We start from the raw sequence: 18,491 nt of genomic DNA on the forward strand, positions 1-18,491 counted from the left end.
GCCATAGACTCCAACTGCTGTCTGACTTTTCTTCTTGGATTCTTCAGTTGCACACATCCTTCAATCAGTTTGAGGAAAATGAAAATTCAAGAAATAAATCTGTTTTGGATGGCTTGGAAAATATTTCCAAAACATGTAAGTATAATCATTAAGAATTATGTATTCGCCACTAGAGGGCACTGAAAGCTTATAATCTTTAAAAGCAACTGCCACTAAACATGTAAACCCTCTATCTGTAATTTTTCAGTAGCACTTTACGGATAGTGCTGAAAATTCTTACGGACCACAGACAGGTGGAACACCATGATCTGCCCTGGTACTAAGACTACAGATAGCTCTATGTTTATAAATTTAACCCAGCAAAAAAGCTATCAACATTTATTTGTATAACTATGGCTAGAGGTACTGAATATACATTAAATGCTACGATCAGCATTGACTGTGGCATTTGAATATAGACCACCTAAGCAAGTATTGTGGCAGATAGTAACTGTAGAAATCAGTCTGTCAATTTCCCCCTTCTGAGTATATTCTCTTTCAATTTCATATTTTATTTATTTAGTTATTTACCACAAGTTTATAAACTTCTCTCCCAGCATAAAAGGTCATGCAGAGCACTGTGTGGACAGAAAATGCTAGTTTGCTAATAATAATAGACATGTGACTCTTGGAAGCGTAAGCATTAATATAGAAAATCAGATATTCCATACATAGGTATTTGCCATCTATAAGCAGGACTGAGTCAGACACACTAATGGGTACTTCATGGAAAAGTGTCAGAAAAGAACTGCAACTTCTCCCAGAACTCCAAACCAAGTTTAAAGTTCTGATCATGCATGGTCCTTCCTGTGCGTAGTGACCTCCAAAATTCCTTCAGCTTTGATTTTTCTGTTCTAAATGGTTGCGAAAAAAAATCTCTCACTTATTTGAAGATGCTCAACATCTCCGGTTATCTCTAACATTGTTTTTTCTTGTTTCTATTTATAAAAAAGGGGGTAGAAGAATTTTGCTAGGAAGGGGCAGATATTCAGCTCACAGCAGTCAGAATTAGGCATGAATATTCAGTGCCATCACTTACCTGGGCACCAGCACTGGCTGGGTCACTGAATATGTGCTCTGACCACTGTAGCATTTCTAGTTAATGCTGGGGCAGACCAGGGACAATCTAGAAGTTATCTAGGCACTGCCAATATTAAGTGATAGGAATGCCTTTTGTGCAGGTCAACATGCCCGGTTAGCTATATGGGTGCTAAGGCCTGGTTAGCAATGTGGGTATAGCACTGAATATTGGCAGTGCCTAGATAACTTCTAGATTGTGCCGGGTCTGCCCCAGCATTAACTGGAAATGCTACAGTGGTCAGAGCACATATTCAGTAGCATTGTCCAATTAAGTGCCGCTCAATAGCTGCTCTTGGGTCTGCTGTGCAATTTAACCAGGTAGGAGCTTCTTCCTCCACGACCCTCCAGACCGGTCAAGACGCATGGGTTATGTCCTCCTACCAGCAGAGGGAGACTGAGAAACACTGAACTTTTGAATACTGTATATATAACCTGTGCAGTACATTCACTAGCCAGTATTTTCTCAGTCTCAGCAGAGGTAGATGGATAGCCTGTGCAGTCTTTAATAGTCTGGTGAGGTAGTTTGATTTTATAGTTAAGGGGGTTTCTCCTCTTAATTCCTTATTTATTGGTTTGGCATATGCCCTGTACGTGGTAAAAAAAAAAAAAAAAAGTGCTTCGGGGCCCTGGGTCCGGTGGGGCCCAGTTTTTCCCCCTGGGGTGTCACACCTGTTTTCAGGTCCCTCCCCCTGTGCTGCTCTCTTTGGAGACGCTGGCAGCTTGTGCCTCGGCTGCTTTCTCTGATTGTAGCCTTGAGAGCCCCCACTTTACAGCTGCCAAAAGAAATTAGTAATATTTCTTTAAGAGCCGTCTGCAGTTTTGTGGGTAATATCCCTTTAAGAGTCGTCTGCAGTTTTCTTTACATAGGAACGGTCGGCAGGTCCGTTCCTATTGCTGGCGAAGCAGAGAGAGAGCAGAGAGGCTAATTGTTGTGGGGGAAAGCGGTGAAACAGAGTGTTTGCGCCGGTCGGGGCTTTGAAGTTATGGCGGGCAAACTCCTTCGCTGTCGCGCGTGCTCGCGTCGGGGCATAGAGGCGCCGGGAGGTCAGTGCCGGCTGTGCGGCGATCCAAAGCAGGTCGCGCCGGTGGCGGCACCCCCGGTGTTAATAGCGGAGGCCCCAGCTAGTTCGGGGGTGTCAGGAGTAGCAGCAACGTCGGCAGGGCCGTTTTCAACGAATTTAGTTTTGGCGGGAACGGCCGCCATTTTGGATTCCGCGCGTCCCGCGGAATCAGCTGTTTTTGGCCCGGCTGCTCCCAGATCGGCCCCGAAGTTGGCACCGGAGGGTCCAGGAGGCGTTGGCTTTCCTCCGGATTTTGTATGGACCCTGTTTCAAGCCTGGAAGGCGGGACCCCCACCTTTGGGGGAGGGGGCTAGTGCGGCCCCGGTTAAGAGGCCTCGTTTTGAGTGGGACGACGAGGAGGGATTCTCCCCTGTAGGATCTGAAGGGGCCTTGAGTGATAGCGCGGATCCTGAGGGGTTTGAGGGTCCTCAAGAGCCGGAATTGGTGGTCCCTGGGGAGGATCCTTCTGTAGTGAGAATTTTTCACAGGGAAGAGCTTGCAGATCTCATTGAGCAGGTTGCTTCCACCCTTAAGTTCGAACAGCCAGAGGCGGTTTTGGGGGAGGCTAGGCAGGTGGATCCCTTGGTTAAGGGGATCCAGCGGCAGGCTCGGTCTTTTCCCATGAATAAGGATATCCGGGATATGGTAGTTCAAGAGTGGCTTTTGCCGGATTCTCCCTGTAAAGTGTCTAAAGCGATGTCTAGGCTGTACCCGCTCCCACAGGAAGATAGAGATTCCTTTAAGGCTCCCACTGTGGATGCGGTGGTGACAGCAGTCACCAAAGCCACGGCTATACCGGTGGACGGGGGGACTGCTCTCCGGGATCCCCAGGATAGGAGACTTGAGGCTTTCCTCAAGCGGAGTTTTGATTTGTCGGCCCTGGCCCTGCAGGCCTCGATTTGTGGGGGGCTGGTTGCGAGGGCGTGCTTCCGTTGGGCCGAGAAACTCCTTGATGACTCCGTGGAGGTTGGGACCTCCGGGGTACAGGAATTAGCCAAATTGGAAATGGGATCCTCCTTTTTGTCTGATGCGCTTTATGATTTGCTCCGAGCTTCGGCCAAGAATATGGCTATGCTGGTGGGGGCACGTAGGGCGCTGTGGCTGCGAGGTTGGGTCGCAGACGCGGCCTCCAAAGCTAAGCTTTGTTCTCTTCCATTTAAGGGGGCCATGCTCTTTGGTGAGGATTTGGATAAGTTGGTGAAAGGTCTCAGCGATGCCAAGGCCCCTCGTCTTCCGGATTTTCGTCCTAAGGCGGCGTTCAGGGGTACTTCCTCCCGAGGTCGGTTTAAGGAGGCTCGCCGGTATAGGCCCGGGAGGACTAGTGGGGCCTTTAGAGGTCGGTTTTTCCAGCGAACACAGTCCTTTCGGGGGAATCGGCGCGGAGGCCGTGATTTCTCCGCGGGAGGACAGGGAGGACAGGTTTCGGGGCGTAATTCACAATGAAGGTGTGCGGGTCCAGGCCCTGGTTCGGGTAGGGGCTCGGCTGAGTCAGTTTTACCAGGACTGGGCCCAAATCACATCGGATCAGTGGGTTCTCGAAGTGGTGCGAGACGGGTACGCTCTGGAGTTCGACGGCCCGCCTCCCGAAAGGTTCCTGGAGTCCCCTTGTCTTTCCAGACTCAAACGGGCGGCGGTGCGAGACACGTTGGCGCAGCTGATCAGTCTGGGGGCGGTGGTACCTGTTCCCGCCACTCAGCGCCGCTTGGGCTGCTATTCAATCTACTTTGTGGTCCCAAAGAAGGAGGATGCCTTTCGACCTATCCTAGATCTGAAGGCAGTAAATGCAGCCCTCAGAGTCCCCACTTTCCGCATGGAGACATTGAGGTCGGTCATTGTCGCGGTGCGGGAAGGGGAGTTTCTCACGTCTTTGGATCTGACGGAGGCTTATCTGCACATCCCCATTCGGGCCGCTCATCAGCGATTTCTGCGTTTTGCGGTTTTGGGGAAGCATTTTCAGTTTTGTGCTCTGCCTTTCGGATTAGCAACGGCTCCGCAACGGCTCCGCGAACGTTTTCCAAGATCATGGTGGTAGTGGCGGCGGCCTTGCGGAAGCAGGGGGTTTTGGTGCACCCGTATCTGGACGACTGGTTGATTCGGGCAAAGTCCCAGTCGGAGAGCGAGGAGTCGACTGCTCGAGTGGTGCATTTTCTTCAGTCTCTGGGCTGGGTAGTGAATTTTGGCAAGAGTCACCTGGTGCCGTCGCAGTCGCTGGAGTACCTGGGGGTTCTATTCGATACCAGGAACGGTCGGGTCTTTCTGCCAGGCCCCCGGATTCGCAAGTTGCAGAGTCAGATTCGACTATTTCTGTCGGAGGCGGCTCCGACGGCCCGGGAGTACTTGCAAGTCCTGGGGTTAATGGCGGCCACCATAGAGGTAGTTCCGTGGACCCGGGCGCATATGCGGCAGTTGCAGTCAGCTCTTCTCAGTCGGTGGGCGCCTCTGTCGCAAGAGTTGGATGTGCGCCTTCAGCTACCGGTTTCCCCACGCCTCAGTCTCCAGTGGTGGCTAGATCCAGGCAATCTAGAGAAGGGAATGCCGTTGGAGGCTCCGCAGTGGGTGGTCCTCGTCACAGACGCCAGTCTTCAGGGCTGGGGAGCTCATTGTCTCGGTCAGGTAGCTCAAGGACGCTGGTCTCAGGTAGAAGCTCAGTGGTCCATCAATCGGTTGGAAACCCGGGCCATTCGACTAGCGCTTCTGGCGTTTCAGAGTGTGCTGGGGCAGAAAGCAGTCCGGGTGTTTTGCGACAACGCCACCGCCGTGGCTTATGTCAACCGTCAGGGGGGCACAAAGAGTCAGGCGGTCGCGGAGGAGGCGGCGCTGTTGTGTCAATGGGCGGAAGTTCATCTTCTGGCGCTCTCCGCGGCACATGTGGCTGGAGTAGACAACGTGGAGGCAGATTACCTGAGCAGGCATGCTCTAGACCCAGGAGAGTGGTCGCTTCATCGGTCAGTGTTCAATCGCATTGTGTCGGTCTGGGGACTTCCCGTGATGGATCTCATGGCAACGGCCCGCAATACTCAGGTTCAGAGGTTTTTCAGTCGCCGGAGAGATCCTCGAGCGGAAGGCATAGATGCGCTTCTAATGCCGTGGCCGCAGGAGTTGCTGTATGTGTTTCCCCCATGGCCGTTGGTCGGTCGGGTGATTCAGCGCATTGCTCGACACCCCGGACAAGTGATTCTGGTAGCCCCGAATTGGCCGCGTCGGCCGTGGTACGGAGATCTGGTGCGGTTGGCGATAGCGGATCCTCTGCCGTTGTCAGATTCAGGGGTGTTGTGTCAGGGACCGATAGTTATGCCGGATCCGGATCGGTTCTCGCTTACGGCCTGGCTCTTGAGAGGCACAGGTTAAGGAAGAAAGGTTTTTCGGCCAGAGTTATCGATACGATGTTGAGTTCGCGTAAGCGGTCCACATCGTTGGCGTATGTCCGGGTCTGGCGAGTTTTTGAGCATTGGTGTGCAGGTAGGCAGGTTCTGCCCTTTCGGGCGTCGGTGACAGATGTCTTGGAGTTTTTACAGGATGGTATGGACAGGGGTTTGGCCTTGTCTTCCTTGAAGGTACAGGTAGCGGCTTTGTCGTGTTTCCGTGGGAAGATCCAGGGAAAGTCGTTAGCTTCTAGTCCTGATGTGGTTCGATTTTTGAAGGGTGTTAAGTTACTGCGCCCGCCGCGGCGGCGGATGGTGCCTTCGTGGGATTTGAATCTCGTTTTGGATACTTTGGTGAGGCCGCCGTTTGAGCCTTTGGTTTCTGTTTCAGATAAGGATCTGTCCCTAAAGACGGTGTTCTTGGTGGCTATTACTTCAGCTCGGCGGGTGTCAGAACTGCAGGCTTTGTCTTGTAGAGAGCCCTTTTTGTCCTTTTCCAAGGAGAAGGTTTCGTTGCGCCCGGTGCCGTCCTTTGTGCCCAAGGTGGTCTCAGAGTTTCATGTGAATCAAGTGATTTCCTTGCCAGTTTTGGGTGACTTGGCCGGGGATGCAGAGCAGCGTCGACTGGCTAAGTTAGATGTGCGCAGAGTCTTGCGCTGTTACATTTCCAGAACTCGTCACTATAGGCTTTCTGATCGTTTGTTCATTCTCCATGGTGGTGCAAGGAAGGGCGCGGCAGCTTCCAAAGCTACGATAGCTAGATGGTTGAAGGAATCAATTGCGTCGGCGTATTTGCTGAAGGGCCGCGTGGTCCCTAAGGAATTTTCGGCTCATTCTACCAGGAGTATGGCGGCCTCCTGGGCGGAGAGTAGTTTGATTCCTCCGTTAGATATTTGTCGAGCGGCGGTTTGGTCGTCATTGCATTCCTTTGTTAAACATTACAGGATTGATGTGCATGCCAAGGAAGAGGCAGGCTTTGGGGCTGCGGTGTTGACCTCGGGCCTACGGGGTTCCCGCCCTTAAGATATTACTGCTTGGGTACGTCCCATGCGTCTTGACCGGTCTGGAGGGTCGTGGAGGAAGGTGAAATTAGATCTTACCTGCTAATTTTCTTTCCTCTAGACCCTCCAGACCGGTCAAGGCCCGCCCTGTCTGTACTGTAGGCCAAGAGGTCTGTAGTCTGTTGTTCTATCTTGGCAGCTGTTGAGTGTGAATTCTATGGTTTCAGACTTGGTTTGGATAAGTCTGGTCAGGTGTGACCGTGTTTGTTAGTCCACCTGTGGAAGCACACACTATCTGAAGGACACAATGAAGGATATGAGGAAAGTGTCCAATTGACAATTACCACGTACGGGGTTATTAGTTCCAGTTGGTGTTTTTGTTTTCTCTGCTTTGTCAGGGTTATACTGGCTAGTGAATGTACTGCACAGGTTATATATACAGTATTCAAAAGTTCAGTGTTTCTCAGTCTCCCTCTGCTGGTAGGAGGACATAACCCATGCGTCTTGACCGGTCTGGAGGGTCTAGAGGAAAGAAAATTAGCAGGTAAGATCTAATTTCACCTTCTGCATTGTTAAATCGCTTTGAATTTCGTTCTGATTGTCTTTTGTTAGGGTTCCAGCCATGTCCTCAGTGTGGAAGAAAGATCCAGAATTTCAACACCTATTCAAGATGCCTGATTTGCAAATAGCATACACTGAAATTTAAAAAAAAAACCTAAAATATTTTGGGGCCCTTTTAGTAAAGGACATAAAAAAATGGACAGTGCATTGTAATGCGGGACTTTCCCATATGCTAAGCCCATTTCTAATGCTGCTGTTGAATAGTGTTTTTTTTTCTTTTATATTTTTGTAGGTCCCATGCTGACTTTCCATTAGTGTGTGAGACCTGCAAAAATACTAACGTGGGAGCGCTTACCGCCACTTTAGCGTTTTGTTGTAAGCCTTTATTCCCGCATGAAGTGCGCATTAACGTTTATGCTGTTTCATTCAGAAGTATTATTAACCCATTAGTGCCCAATGTTCCCATATGGGAACAAATCAATTTGTTTCCATATGGCTTATTATGGACTGCCAGAGCAGGACCTTTTCAGTTGGTGGGGCTTAGGGATCCCCGCCAGCTCAGGTATTTATTGAATTTGGAGTTCCAGGGGGGAATTAGTGTATGTTCACCCACTTTGGGCTCACGCCCACCCTAATTGGCACATCTGGCTATGCCACTGATCCTGAGTATGCACTCTTACAAAAGTCAGTATATGCAAAGTTTGTGAGGTAGTGATAAACCATGAGTTTCCTATAACAGAGTGTGATCTCCAGAATACAGTATATTTTGCAATCATTATTGTACAATATTGATATAATTGCATGGGATAAACACAATGGAATCCTATATAGAAGACATGGAACCAAACAAACCTAGCAATGATTAGATGACATCAGTAATTGGGGAGCAAAGCCAGTGCTGGGCAGACTTCTACAGTCTGTGCCTTGATCGTGGCTTGACTGGTTTGAATGGGCTGGAATGGGGCTTCAATGACAACTTCAGTAGTTGGAGAACAAGGCCAGTGCCAGGCAGACTTCTACGGTCTGTGCCCTGAAAATGGCAAAGTCAAATGAAGATCAAGTGTATATATACATCCTGTTCGAAAAGGCATACCCTACTGACCCAACTTAACTGCCTGAACCCAGCAACACAACGAAACCAAAGCCCATAATGAACACTGTATAACTCTTCTTCTCCGAGGACAAGCAGGCTGCTTGTTCTCACTGATGGGTGACGTCCACGGCAGCCCCTCCAATCGGAAACTTCACTAGCAAAGTCCTTTGCTAGCCCTCGCGCGCCCGCGCGCACCGCGCATGCGCGGCCGTCTTCCCGCCCGAAACCGGCTCGAGCCGGCCAGTCTTCTTTTGTCCGCACTCGGTACGGTCGTGTTTTCGCCGTGTCGAGCCCCGGAAAGTCGACCTCGCGCGTCCAATTGTTGAACGTGTTTTTTTCCTTCGGGAAAGTTTTCTCATAGTCGGGAAGTGCTCCGGAAACCCCCCGCCGGGTTTCGTGTAAATCCTCCCCGTATTTCCAGCTTTTTTGCCCCGGTAAGTTTTCTTTCGTCGTCGGGGTAGGCCTTTTTTCGGCCTCGGTCGAGATTTTTTCTCCCTCTAAATTTGGTGCTTCGAATTTCGCCATTTCGGCTTTTGATTTCGCCGGCGTGATTTTTCCGCCCATGACATCGAAGCCTTCCAGCGGCTTCAAGAAGTGCACCCAGTGCGCCCGGGTTATCTCGCTCACTGATCGACACTCGTCGTGTCTTCAGTGTCTGGGGGCCGAGCACCGCCCTCAGAACTGCAGTCTGTGTTCCCTGCTTCAAAGGCGGACTCAGGTAGCGAGACTAGCCCAGTGGAACGTGTTGTTCTCGGGCTCTTCGTCGGCATCGGCACCGGGATCTTCGAGTGCATCGACGTCGTCAGCGTCCAGACCATCTTCCTCGGCCGCCCCTGCATCGAGTGCATCGAGGCATCGGGCCTCTGCATCGGCGCCGAGACATCGGATAGCTGCATCGACGTCGGTGGTACCAGGACCTCGTCTGCTGATGTCGTCGGACGGTGGTGCATCGGGTGGAGTGCAGGTGAGGGCTGTCCATTCCCCTGCTGGTGGCGGTGAGCCCTCGGGTGGGTCTCCGCCTACCCTGAGGGCTCCTGCGGTACAGCCCCCCCGAGATCGACCTTCTTCAGTCTCGGCCCCGAGGAAGCGACGGGTGGATTCGACGTCCTCCTCGTCGGTGCCGGGGAGCTCCGGTGACATGCTTCGGAAGAAATCGAAGAAGCATCGACACCGGTCTCCTCCCCGTGTCGGCACCGAGAGCTCTGGGTCGCCGAGGGATTCGGCACCCAGCAGGCATCGGCACCGAGAGGACCGCTCACCCTCTGTTCAGGAGGTGTCGATGCGCTCCGCTCTGGACAGCCCGGAACAGCCTCCACGCCCGGAACAGGTACTGACGTCGACGCCTGCATCGACCCCTCAGCCTTTCTCTGCAGCCGCTCTAAACGAGAGCCTCCGGGCCGTTCTCCCAGAGATTCTGGGAGAGCTGTTGCGCCCTACCCCTCCGGTACCGGCGGTGCTTGCGCCACCGGTACCGTCGAGCGTGGCGCCGGCTGGCCCATCGCCCAGGTTGAGGTCCCCGACGTCGGTACCGCGTGCGGTACCGACCGCGGCCACCTCCCAGGAAGGCTCCCCGACTACGTCGGCGGAGGGAGCTTCGCCGATGCGGGCGAGGGAGTCTACCTCTCGACGCCCCCATCGTGGACAGGGTTCCACGGAGTCGAGCAGGGCGAGGTTGCAGACACAGGTCCGTGAACTTGTGTCTGACACCGAGGGTGAGGCCTCGTGGGAGGAAGAGGAAGATCCCAGATATTTCTCTGACGAGGAGTCTGGGGGTCTTCCGTCTGATCCCACTCCCTCTCCTGAGAGACAGCTTTCTCCTCCCGAGAGTCTGTCTTTTGCCTCCTTTGTCCGGGAGATGTCTACGGCCATCCCCTTCCCGGTGGTTGTGGAGGACGAGCCCAGGGCTGAAATGTTTGAGCTCCTGGACTATCCTTCTCCACCTAAGGAAGCGTCCACTGTTCCCTTGCACCATGTCCTGAAGAAGACATTGCTTGCGAACTGGACCAAACCATTAACTAATCCCCACATTCCCAAGAAGATCGAGTCCCAGTACCGGATCCATGGGGACCCAGAGCTGATGCGCACTCAGTTGCCTCATGACTCTGGAGTTGTGGATTTGGCCCTAAAGAAGGCTAAGAGTTCTAGGGAACATGCTTCGGCGCCCCCGGGCAAGGACGCTAGAACCTTAGACTCCTTTGGGAGGAAGGCCTACCATTCCTCTATGCTCGTGTCCAAGATCCAGTCTTACCAGCTCTACACGAGCATACACATGCGGAATAATGTGCGGCAGTTGGCGGGCTTGGTTGATGCTCTTCCCCCTGAGCAAGCCAAGCCTTTTCAGGAGGTGGTCAGGCAGCTGAAGGCGTGCAGAAAATTCCTGGCCAGAGGAGTTTATGACACTTTTGATGTTGCGTCCAGGGCCGCTGCTCAAGGTGTGGTGATGCGCAGGCTCTCATGGCTGCGTGCCGCCGACCTGGAGAATAGAGTCCAGCAGCGGATTACGGACTTGCCTTGCCGTGCGGATAACATTTTTGGCGAAAAAGTCGAGCAGGTGGTAGAGTCTCTCCACCAGCGGGACACCGCATTCGACAAGTTCGCCCGCCGGCAGCCTTCAGCTTCTACCTCTACAGGTAGACGATTTTTCGGGGGAAGGAAGACTGTTCCCTATACTTCTGGCAAGCGTAGGTACAATCCTCCTTCCCGACAGCCTGCGGCCCAGGCTAAGCCCCAGCGCGCTCGCTCTCGTCAGCAGCGTGCGAATCAGCAAGGCCCCGCGGCTCCCCAGCAAAAGCAAGGGGCGAGCTTTTGACTGGCTCCAGCAGAGCATAGCCGACACCCAAGTGTCAGTGCCGGGCGACCTGCCTGTCGGAGGGAGGTTGAAAGCTTTTCACCAAAGGTGGCCTCTCATAACCTCCGATCAGTGGGTTCTCCAAATAGTCCGGCAAGGATACTCCCTCAATTTGGCCTCTCAACCTCCAAATTGTCCACCGGGAGCTCAGTCCTACAGCTTCCAGCACAAGCAGGTACTTGCAGAGGAACTCTCCGCCCTTCTCAGCGCCAATGCGGTCGAGCCCGTGCCATCCGGGCAAGAAGGGCTGGGGTTCTATTCCAGGTACTTCCTTGTGGAAAAGAAAACAGGGGGGATGCGTCCCATCCTAGACCTAAGGGCCCTGAACAAATATCTCGTAAAAGAAAAGTTCAGGATGCTTTCCCTGGGCACCCTTCTCCCCATGATTCAGCAAAACGATTGGCTATGCTCTCTGGACTTGAAGGATGCCTACACACACATCCCGATACTGCCAGCTCACAGACAGTATCTGCGATTTCAGCTGGGCGCACGCCACTTCCAGTACTGTGTGCTACCCTTTGGGCTCGCCTCTGCGCCCAGGGTGTTCACAAAGTGCCTAGCTGTGGTAGCAGCGGCGCTTCGCAGGCTGGGGGTGCACGTGTTCCCATATCTCGACGATTGGCTGGTGAAGAACACATCCGAGGCAGGAGCCCTGCAGTCCATGCAGATGACTATTCGCCTCCTGGAGCTACTGGGGTTTGTGATAAATTACCCAAAGTCCCATCTTCTCCCAGTGCAGAAACTCGAATTCATCGGAGCCCTGCTGGATTCTCGGACGGCTCGCGCCTATCTCCCAGAGGCGAGGGCCAACAACTTGTTGTCCCTCGTCTCGCGGGTACGAGCGTCCCAGCAGATCACAGCTCGGCAGATGTTGAGATTGCTGGGCCACATGGCCTCCACAGTTCATGTGACTCCCATGGCCCGCCTTCACATGAGATCTGCTCAATGGACCCTAGCCTCCCAGTGGTATCAGGCCGCCGGGGGTCTAGAGGACGTGATCCACCTGTCCACGAGTTTTCTCGAATCCCTGTATTGGTGGACGATTTGCTCCAATTTGACTCTGGGACGTCCCTTCCAAATTCCTCAGCCTCAAAAAGTGCTGACCACGGATGCGTCTCTCCTGGGATGGGGAGCTCATGTCGATGGGCTTCACACCCAAGGAAGGTGGTCCCTCCAAGAAAGCGATCTACAGATCAATCTTCTGGAGTTGCGAGCGATCTGGAACGCTCTGAAGGCTTTCAGAGATCGGCTGTCCCACCAAATTATCCAAATTCAGACAGACAATCAGGTTGCCATGTACTATGTCAACAAGCAGGGGGGCACCGGATCTCGCCCCCTGTGTCAGGAAGCCGTCAGCATGTGGCTCTGGGCTCGCCGTCAAGGCATGGTGCTCCAAGCCACATATCTGGCAGGCGTAAACAACAGTCTGGCCGACAGGTTGAGCAGGATTATGCAACCTCACGAGTGGTCGCTCAATTCCCGTGTGGTGCGACAGATCTTCCAGGCGTGGGGCACCCCCCTGGTGGATCTCTTCGCATCTCAAGTGAACCACAAGGTCCCTCAGTTCTGTTCCAGGCTTCAGGCCCACGGCAGACTGGCGTCGGATGCCTTCCTCCTGGATTGGGGGGAAGGTCTGCTGTATGCTTATCCTCCCATTCCTCTGGTGGGGAAGACTTTGCTGAAACTCAAGCAAGACCGAGGCACCATGATTCTGATTGCTCCCTTTTGGCCGCGTCAGATCTGGTTCCCTCTTCTTCTGGAGTTATCCTCCGAAGAACCGTGGAGATTGGAGTGTTTTCCGACCCTCATCACGCAGGACGAAGGGGCTCTTCTGCATCCCAACCTCCAGTCCCTGGCTCTCACGGCCTGGATGTTGAGGGCGTAGACTTTGCCTCTTTGGGTCTGCCAGAGGGTGTCTCCCGCATCTTGCTTGCTTCCAGGAAAGACTCCACTAAGAGAAGTTACTTCTTTCATTGGAGGAGGTTTGCCGTCTGGTGTGACAGCAAGGCCCTAGATCCTCGCTCTTGTCCTACACAGACCCTGCTTGAATACCTTCTCCACTTGTCTGAGTCTGGTCTGAAGACCAACTCCGTAAGGGTTCACCTTAGTGCAATCAGTGCATACCATTACCAAGTGGAAGGTAAGCCGATCTCAGGACAGCCTTTAGTTGTTCGCTTCATGAGAGGTTTGCTTTTGTCAAAGCCCCCTGTCAAGCCTCCTACAGTGTCATGGGATCTCAATGTCGTTCTCACCCAGCTGATGAAACCTCCTTTCGAGCCACTGAATTCCTGCCATCCGAAGTACTTGACCTGGAAGGTCATTTTCTTGGTGGCAGTTACCTCGGCTCGTAGAGTCAGTGAGCTTCAGGCCCTGGTAGCCCAGGCCCCTTACACCAAATTTCATCACAACAGAGTAGTCCTCCGCACTCACCCTAAGTTTCTGCCAAAGGTTGTGTCGGAGTTCCATCTGAACCAGTCAATTGTCTTGCCAACATTCTTTCCCCGTCCTCATTCCTGCCCTGCTGAACGTCAGCTGCACACATTGGACTGCAAGAGAGCATTGGCCTTCTATCTGGAGCGGACACAGCCCCACAGACAGTCCGCCCAATTGTTTGTTTCTTTTGATCCCAACAAGAGGGGAGTGGCTGTAGGGAAACGCACCATATCAAATTGGCTAGCAGATTGCATTTCCTTCACTTACGCCCAGGCTGGGCTGGCTCTTGAGGGTCATGTCACGGCTCATAATGTTAGAGCCATGGCAGCGTCGGTAGCCCACTTGAAGTCAGCCACCATGGAGGAAATTTGCAAAGCTGCGACGTGGTCATCTGTCCACACATTCACATCTCATTACTGCCTGCAGCAGGATACCCGACGCGACAGTCGGTTCGGGCAGTCAGTTCTTCAGAACCTGTTTGGGCTTTAGGATCCAACTCCACCCCCCGAGGGCCCTGTTTGTTCTGTTCCAGGCTACACTCTCAGTTAGTTGGTAAATTTTTTAGGTCAATCTCAGTTATGTCCTCGCCGTTGCGAGGCCCAATTGACCAATGTTGTTGTTTTGAGTGAGCCTGGGGGCTAGGGATACCCCATCAGTGAGAACAAGCAGCCTGCTTGTCCTCGGAGAAAGCGAATGCTACATACCTGTAGAAGGTATTCTCCGAGGACAGCAGGCTGATTGTTCTCACAAACCCGCCCGCCTCCCCTTTGGAGTTGTGTCTTCCCTTGAAGTGTATTGTCTTGCTACATACTGGACTGGCCGGCTCGAGCCGGTTTCGGGCGGGAAGACGGCCGCGCATGCGCGGTGCGCGCGGGCGCGCGAGGGCTAGCAAAGGACTTTGCTAGTGAAGTTTCCGATTGGAGGGGCTGCCGTGGACGTCACCCATCAGTGAGAACAATCAGCCTGCTGTCCTCGGAGAATACCTTCTACAGGTATGTAGCATTCGCTTTCTCTACGATTCTCCTAATGTGTCTGTAACACATGAACCTCTTTGATAATAACATCACTTTGTATTTGTTCTTCATTGAAGGCGACTCACGCCTCACGGTACTATGTAAGCCACATTGAGCCTGCAAATAGGTGGGAAAATGTGGGGTACAAATGTAATAAATAAATATAATATCACATCATTCTTTATGCCATGAGTTATCTTGTTGTAGACTGGTAGGACCATACAGGTCTTTAGCTGCTGTCATCTACTATGTTACTATGTTTGATTTTGTTGTTTAGTTCAAGAAAATGGTCATTCATATTATGGATCAATACTGAATGCTGTGACTGCTAAAAGCTCTGTGGAACAGGCATTATTAGAAATGGAGAACAGGCTTATTTCTGTAAGTACAGAAAATGCAGTATAATCTGTTTTATTGTTTCTTTGTGTAATTGTTTTTCTTTATTTTAAATACAGTTGAATAAAAATGCCACACACTTGGTTTTAGAATTTTATTTTAGGTTCAAAAACCAAATGCAAGGGAGTTCTTGAAAAGAAAGAATTGTGACATTACCGTAGCATTCCTGAAATCTCAGCTGTAAGGGAGTTTGCTAAAATATAAATAATGATATTTTTTTTTAAAGAAAGAATTGTAGACAAAAATCAATCTAATAAGAAATGTGAGGAGTGTTTCACAAATTGCAGCACCATCAAACACTTGTTCTGTTTTAGCAAAGTTTAGTTTGAAGTTAAAAATAAAATTGCAGTTTAATGGAAAAGGAAATTTGTTCTAACTTTTTCCATTAGTTGTGCATCTGGTACACCACTGATAGCAAAGGAAGCTAAAAATAATTTAGTAGCCACAGATTTCCTTATGTTGCAATATGCTAGCTGTATTCACAGCTATCTCTGCACACTTAGAACAAGGTTGTACAATGTGTGTTTGAATGTGTTACAGTCCTGTTAGCCATGCTTGCCCAGGGTTGTGATAATTTTTATCTTCCATATCATCAAGCTGATCAATCCATAGACTGGTGGGTTGTGTCCATCTACCAGCAGGTGGAGATAGAGAGCAAACTTTTGCCTCCCTATATGTGGTCATGTGCTGCCGGAAACTCCCCAGTATGTTCTCTATCTCAGCAGGTGGTGGTCACACACAGCAGCAGCTCTGGCTAGGCCTCCAAGCCTAATCCTTAGGTTTTGTTGAGGCCTGGGGTTGAGGGCTCTTTTGAGCAAGTGCAAACCTGGTGGTGCCAGGTCCCTCCTTTTCTCCCCCCTCCCGCTGGCTCCGTTTAAAAAAAAAAAAAAAAAAATTTTTTAAACGTCTTTAAAGGCGTTTAATTCGACGTTTCTTTAAACGTTCATTGCAGCTACTCACTGGGACACCAGTTCGTTACAGCTCGGAGCGGCAAGCAGGTAATTTTACCTTTTTATAGCGGGCAGGGGGTTCCCCGATTCTTCTCCTCGTGGCAATGGCGTCGGAGGGCGAGGGCGCAAAGGGTCGCTCCCCGGATCGCTGGAGCGCTTCTAGAGGGGATGCGGGGGTTTTACAACCTGATTCGCCCTTGATGGGTGATAGTTTAGTGACCGATGAATGTCCCGGTCGTTCCTCCGGCGTGGCGGTTTTTTCCCGCCATAAACGCCCATCCCCCGCTCCTCGCCTCCGCCATCTTGGCCGGCCACGCGGCTCGGACGGCTTCTTCGGGGCCGCCCTTGAGGTTGGAGACATTAATGCCATGAACGCCCTTAATTTGGGCGACGGCACAAAAGCGGCTAAAGTTAAGCGCCGTTCTTCCCGCGCGGCTCCTTCACGGAGTTTCGCGCCGGACGCCATTTTGGATGCGCAGCATGTCTCTCCCCCGCTATTGCGAGCGCCGGTTGAGAGTGCGTCTAGGGCTGTTGCCCAGGCTGCGGAAGTGCACAGTCTGGGGGGTTTCTCCCCCGAGTTTGTTTTGCTGCTGCATCAGGCTTTCCTCATGCAAAACGCTGCCCCTGCTCCCTCTTCTGATAAAGAGGTTGAGGTTCCCAGAGGTAAACGCCCTCGGGTTGATTTCCAGGCCTTGGAGGACTTTTGTCTCCTACGATGTAGATGAGGGCAGCGTGTCTGAGGTCTCCCAACGATCCTTTGCGGATTCCTTGGAGGAGATAGATCCCCGCTCGGATGGAGCGGATGACCCCTCTGCAGCGCGGCTTTTTAGCCCAGAGGATTTGCCCAACCTGTTGTTACAGGCCATGGACACTTTGAAGATTTCCTCTCCGGAGGACGTCTCTCCCTCAGCCCCTGTTGGCTCTGCCATTATGCTGGGGACGAAGCGCCCGCCTAGAACCTTCCACGTGCATGATGCCATGCACACCTTAATTGCGGCTCAATGGGATGTCCCGGAAACGAGCCTTAAAGTGGCTAGGGCTATGTCCCGCCTCTATCCTTTGGCTGTGAGTGAACGTGAGGCCTATCTGTGGCCTACCATGGATTCTTTAATCACTGCGGTGACTAAGAAAACGGCGTTGCCGGTGGAAGGTGGCACGGCCCTAAAGGACGCCCAAGACAGAAGATTGGAGGCGGCCTTAAGGTCGTCCTTTGAGGCAGCTGCTTTAAGTTTGCAGGCCTCAGTTTGCGGCTCCTATGTGGCCAGGGCGTGCCGGACTATGGTGCAGCGGGCTTCCCCCTCGGATCATTCCTTGAGGGCTGATTGGCCGGCCCTGGAATCGGGCTTAGCCTATTTGGCAGACTTGCTGTATGATGTCTGGAGAGCCTCAGCTAAAGGCATGGCTCAGACAGTCTCTGCGCGGCGGTGGCTTTGGCTGAAACATTGGTCTGCTGACCACGCCTCTAAATCCCGCCTGGCTAGATTGCCTTTTAAAGGCAAGCTGCTCTTTGGGGTCGAGCTGGACAAAATCGTGACCGATCTCGGCACGTCTAAGGGCAAGAAATTACCAGAGGTCAGGGCTCGGGTTAGTACTCGTCCCGATACCTCCAGAGGACGGTTGCAGGAAGCCCATCGGTACCGCCCGGGCAAGTCGGGTTCCTCTGCCCCCTCTTCCTTCAAGAGGAATTTCTCCCCCAAGCAGCATTCCTTTCGCAGAGACCGCCGTCCCGGAGGTGCTCCCTCCGGTCCTCCCCCAGGGTCTCGTACCCAATGACGGGGCCTTGGTCCACGCCCCAGTGCAGATTGGAGGACGGCTGTCCTCGTTTCTGGGCGAGTGGACCACTATAACTTCAGACGCGTGGGTGCTGGAAGTCGTCAGAGACGGCTACAAGCTAGAGTTCTGCCAACCCTTAAGAGACGGGTTTGTACTCTCTCCCTGCAAGTCTCCGGTCAAGCTGTGGTAGTGCAGCAGACCTTGGACAACCTGATCCGCCTGGGTGCGGTCGTTCCGGTGCCAAAAAATCAGATTGGCAAGGGACGTTACTCCATTTACTTTGTGGTTCCAAAGAAAGGAGGTTCTGTCCGGCCTATCCTCGACCTCAAAGGGGTCAATCGGGCCTGGAAAGTGAGGCACTTTCGCATGGAGACTCTCCGCTCTGTTATAGCGGCAGTGAAGGCAGGAGAGTTCTTGGCTTCCTTGGACATCAAGGAAGCGTACCTGCATATTCCCATCTGGCCTCCTCTCCAACACTTTCTGCGTTTTACAGTCCTGAGACGACACTTCCAGTTCAGAGCCCTCCCTTTCGGGTTGGCTACTGCTCCGCGGACCTTTTCCAAAGTAATGGGGGTCATAGCGGCCTTCCTGCTAAAGGAAGGAGTACAAGTCCATCCTTATCTGGACGACTGGTTGATCCGAGCCCCCTCTTATGCAGAGTGCGGCAAAGCTATGGACCGGGTAGTTGCTCTTTTGAGCTCCCTGGGATGGATCATCAACTGCGCCCGACTCAGTCCCTGGTGTATCTGGGAGTTCGATTCGACACCCAAGTGGGCAGAGTGTTCCTGCCAGACAATCGGATTGTCAAGCTTCAGGCTCAGGTGGACTAGTTCCTAGTAGCCTCTCCTATTCGGGCTTGGGACTACGTGCAGCTGTTGGGC

The 18,491-nt window shown here is 52.5% G+C and overlaps 1 protein-coding gene across 1 annotated transcript in view; it reads left to right on the forward strand.

The window, feature by feature from the left end:
* LOC115472241 (interactor of HORMAD1 protein 1-like) overlaps positions 1-7,329 on the forward strand; it is a 50,964-nt gene extending 43,635 nt beyond the window's left edge. The window contains exons 6-7 of the mRNA XM_030206445.1: positions 48-135; positions 7,156-7,329. Coding sequence (XP_030062305.1) covers positions 48-135; positions 7,156-7,232 — 165 coding nt within the window. The 3' untranslated portion in view covers positions 7,233-7,329. The remainder of the gene's footprint in view (positions 1-47; positions 136-7,155) is intronic.
* The last annotated feature ends 11,162 nt before the right edge of the window (positions 7,330-18,491 follow it).

The sequence above is a fragment of the Microcaecilia unicolor genome, chromosome 6 (assembly GCF_901765095.1).
Source record: "Microcaecilia unicolor chromosome 6, aMicUni1.1, whole genome shotgun sequence".
NCBI classification, from domain to species: domain Eukaryota; kingdom Metazoa; phylum Chordata; class Amphibia; order Gymnophiona; family Siphonopidae; genus Microcaecilia; species Microcaecilia unicolor.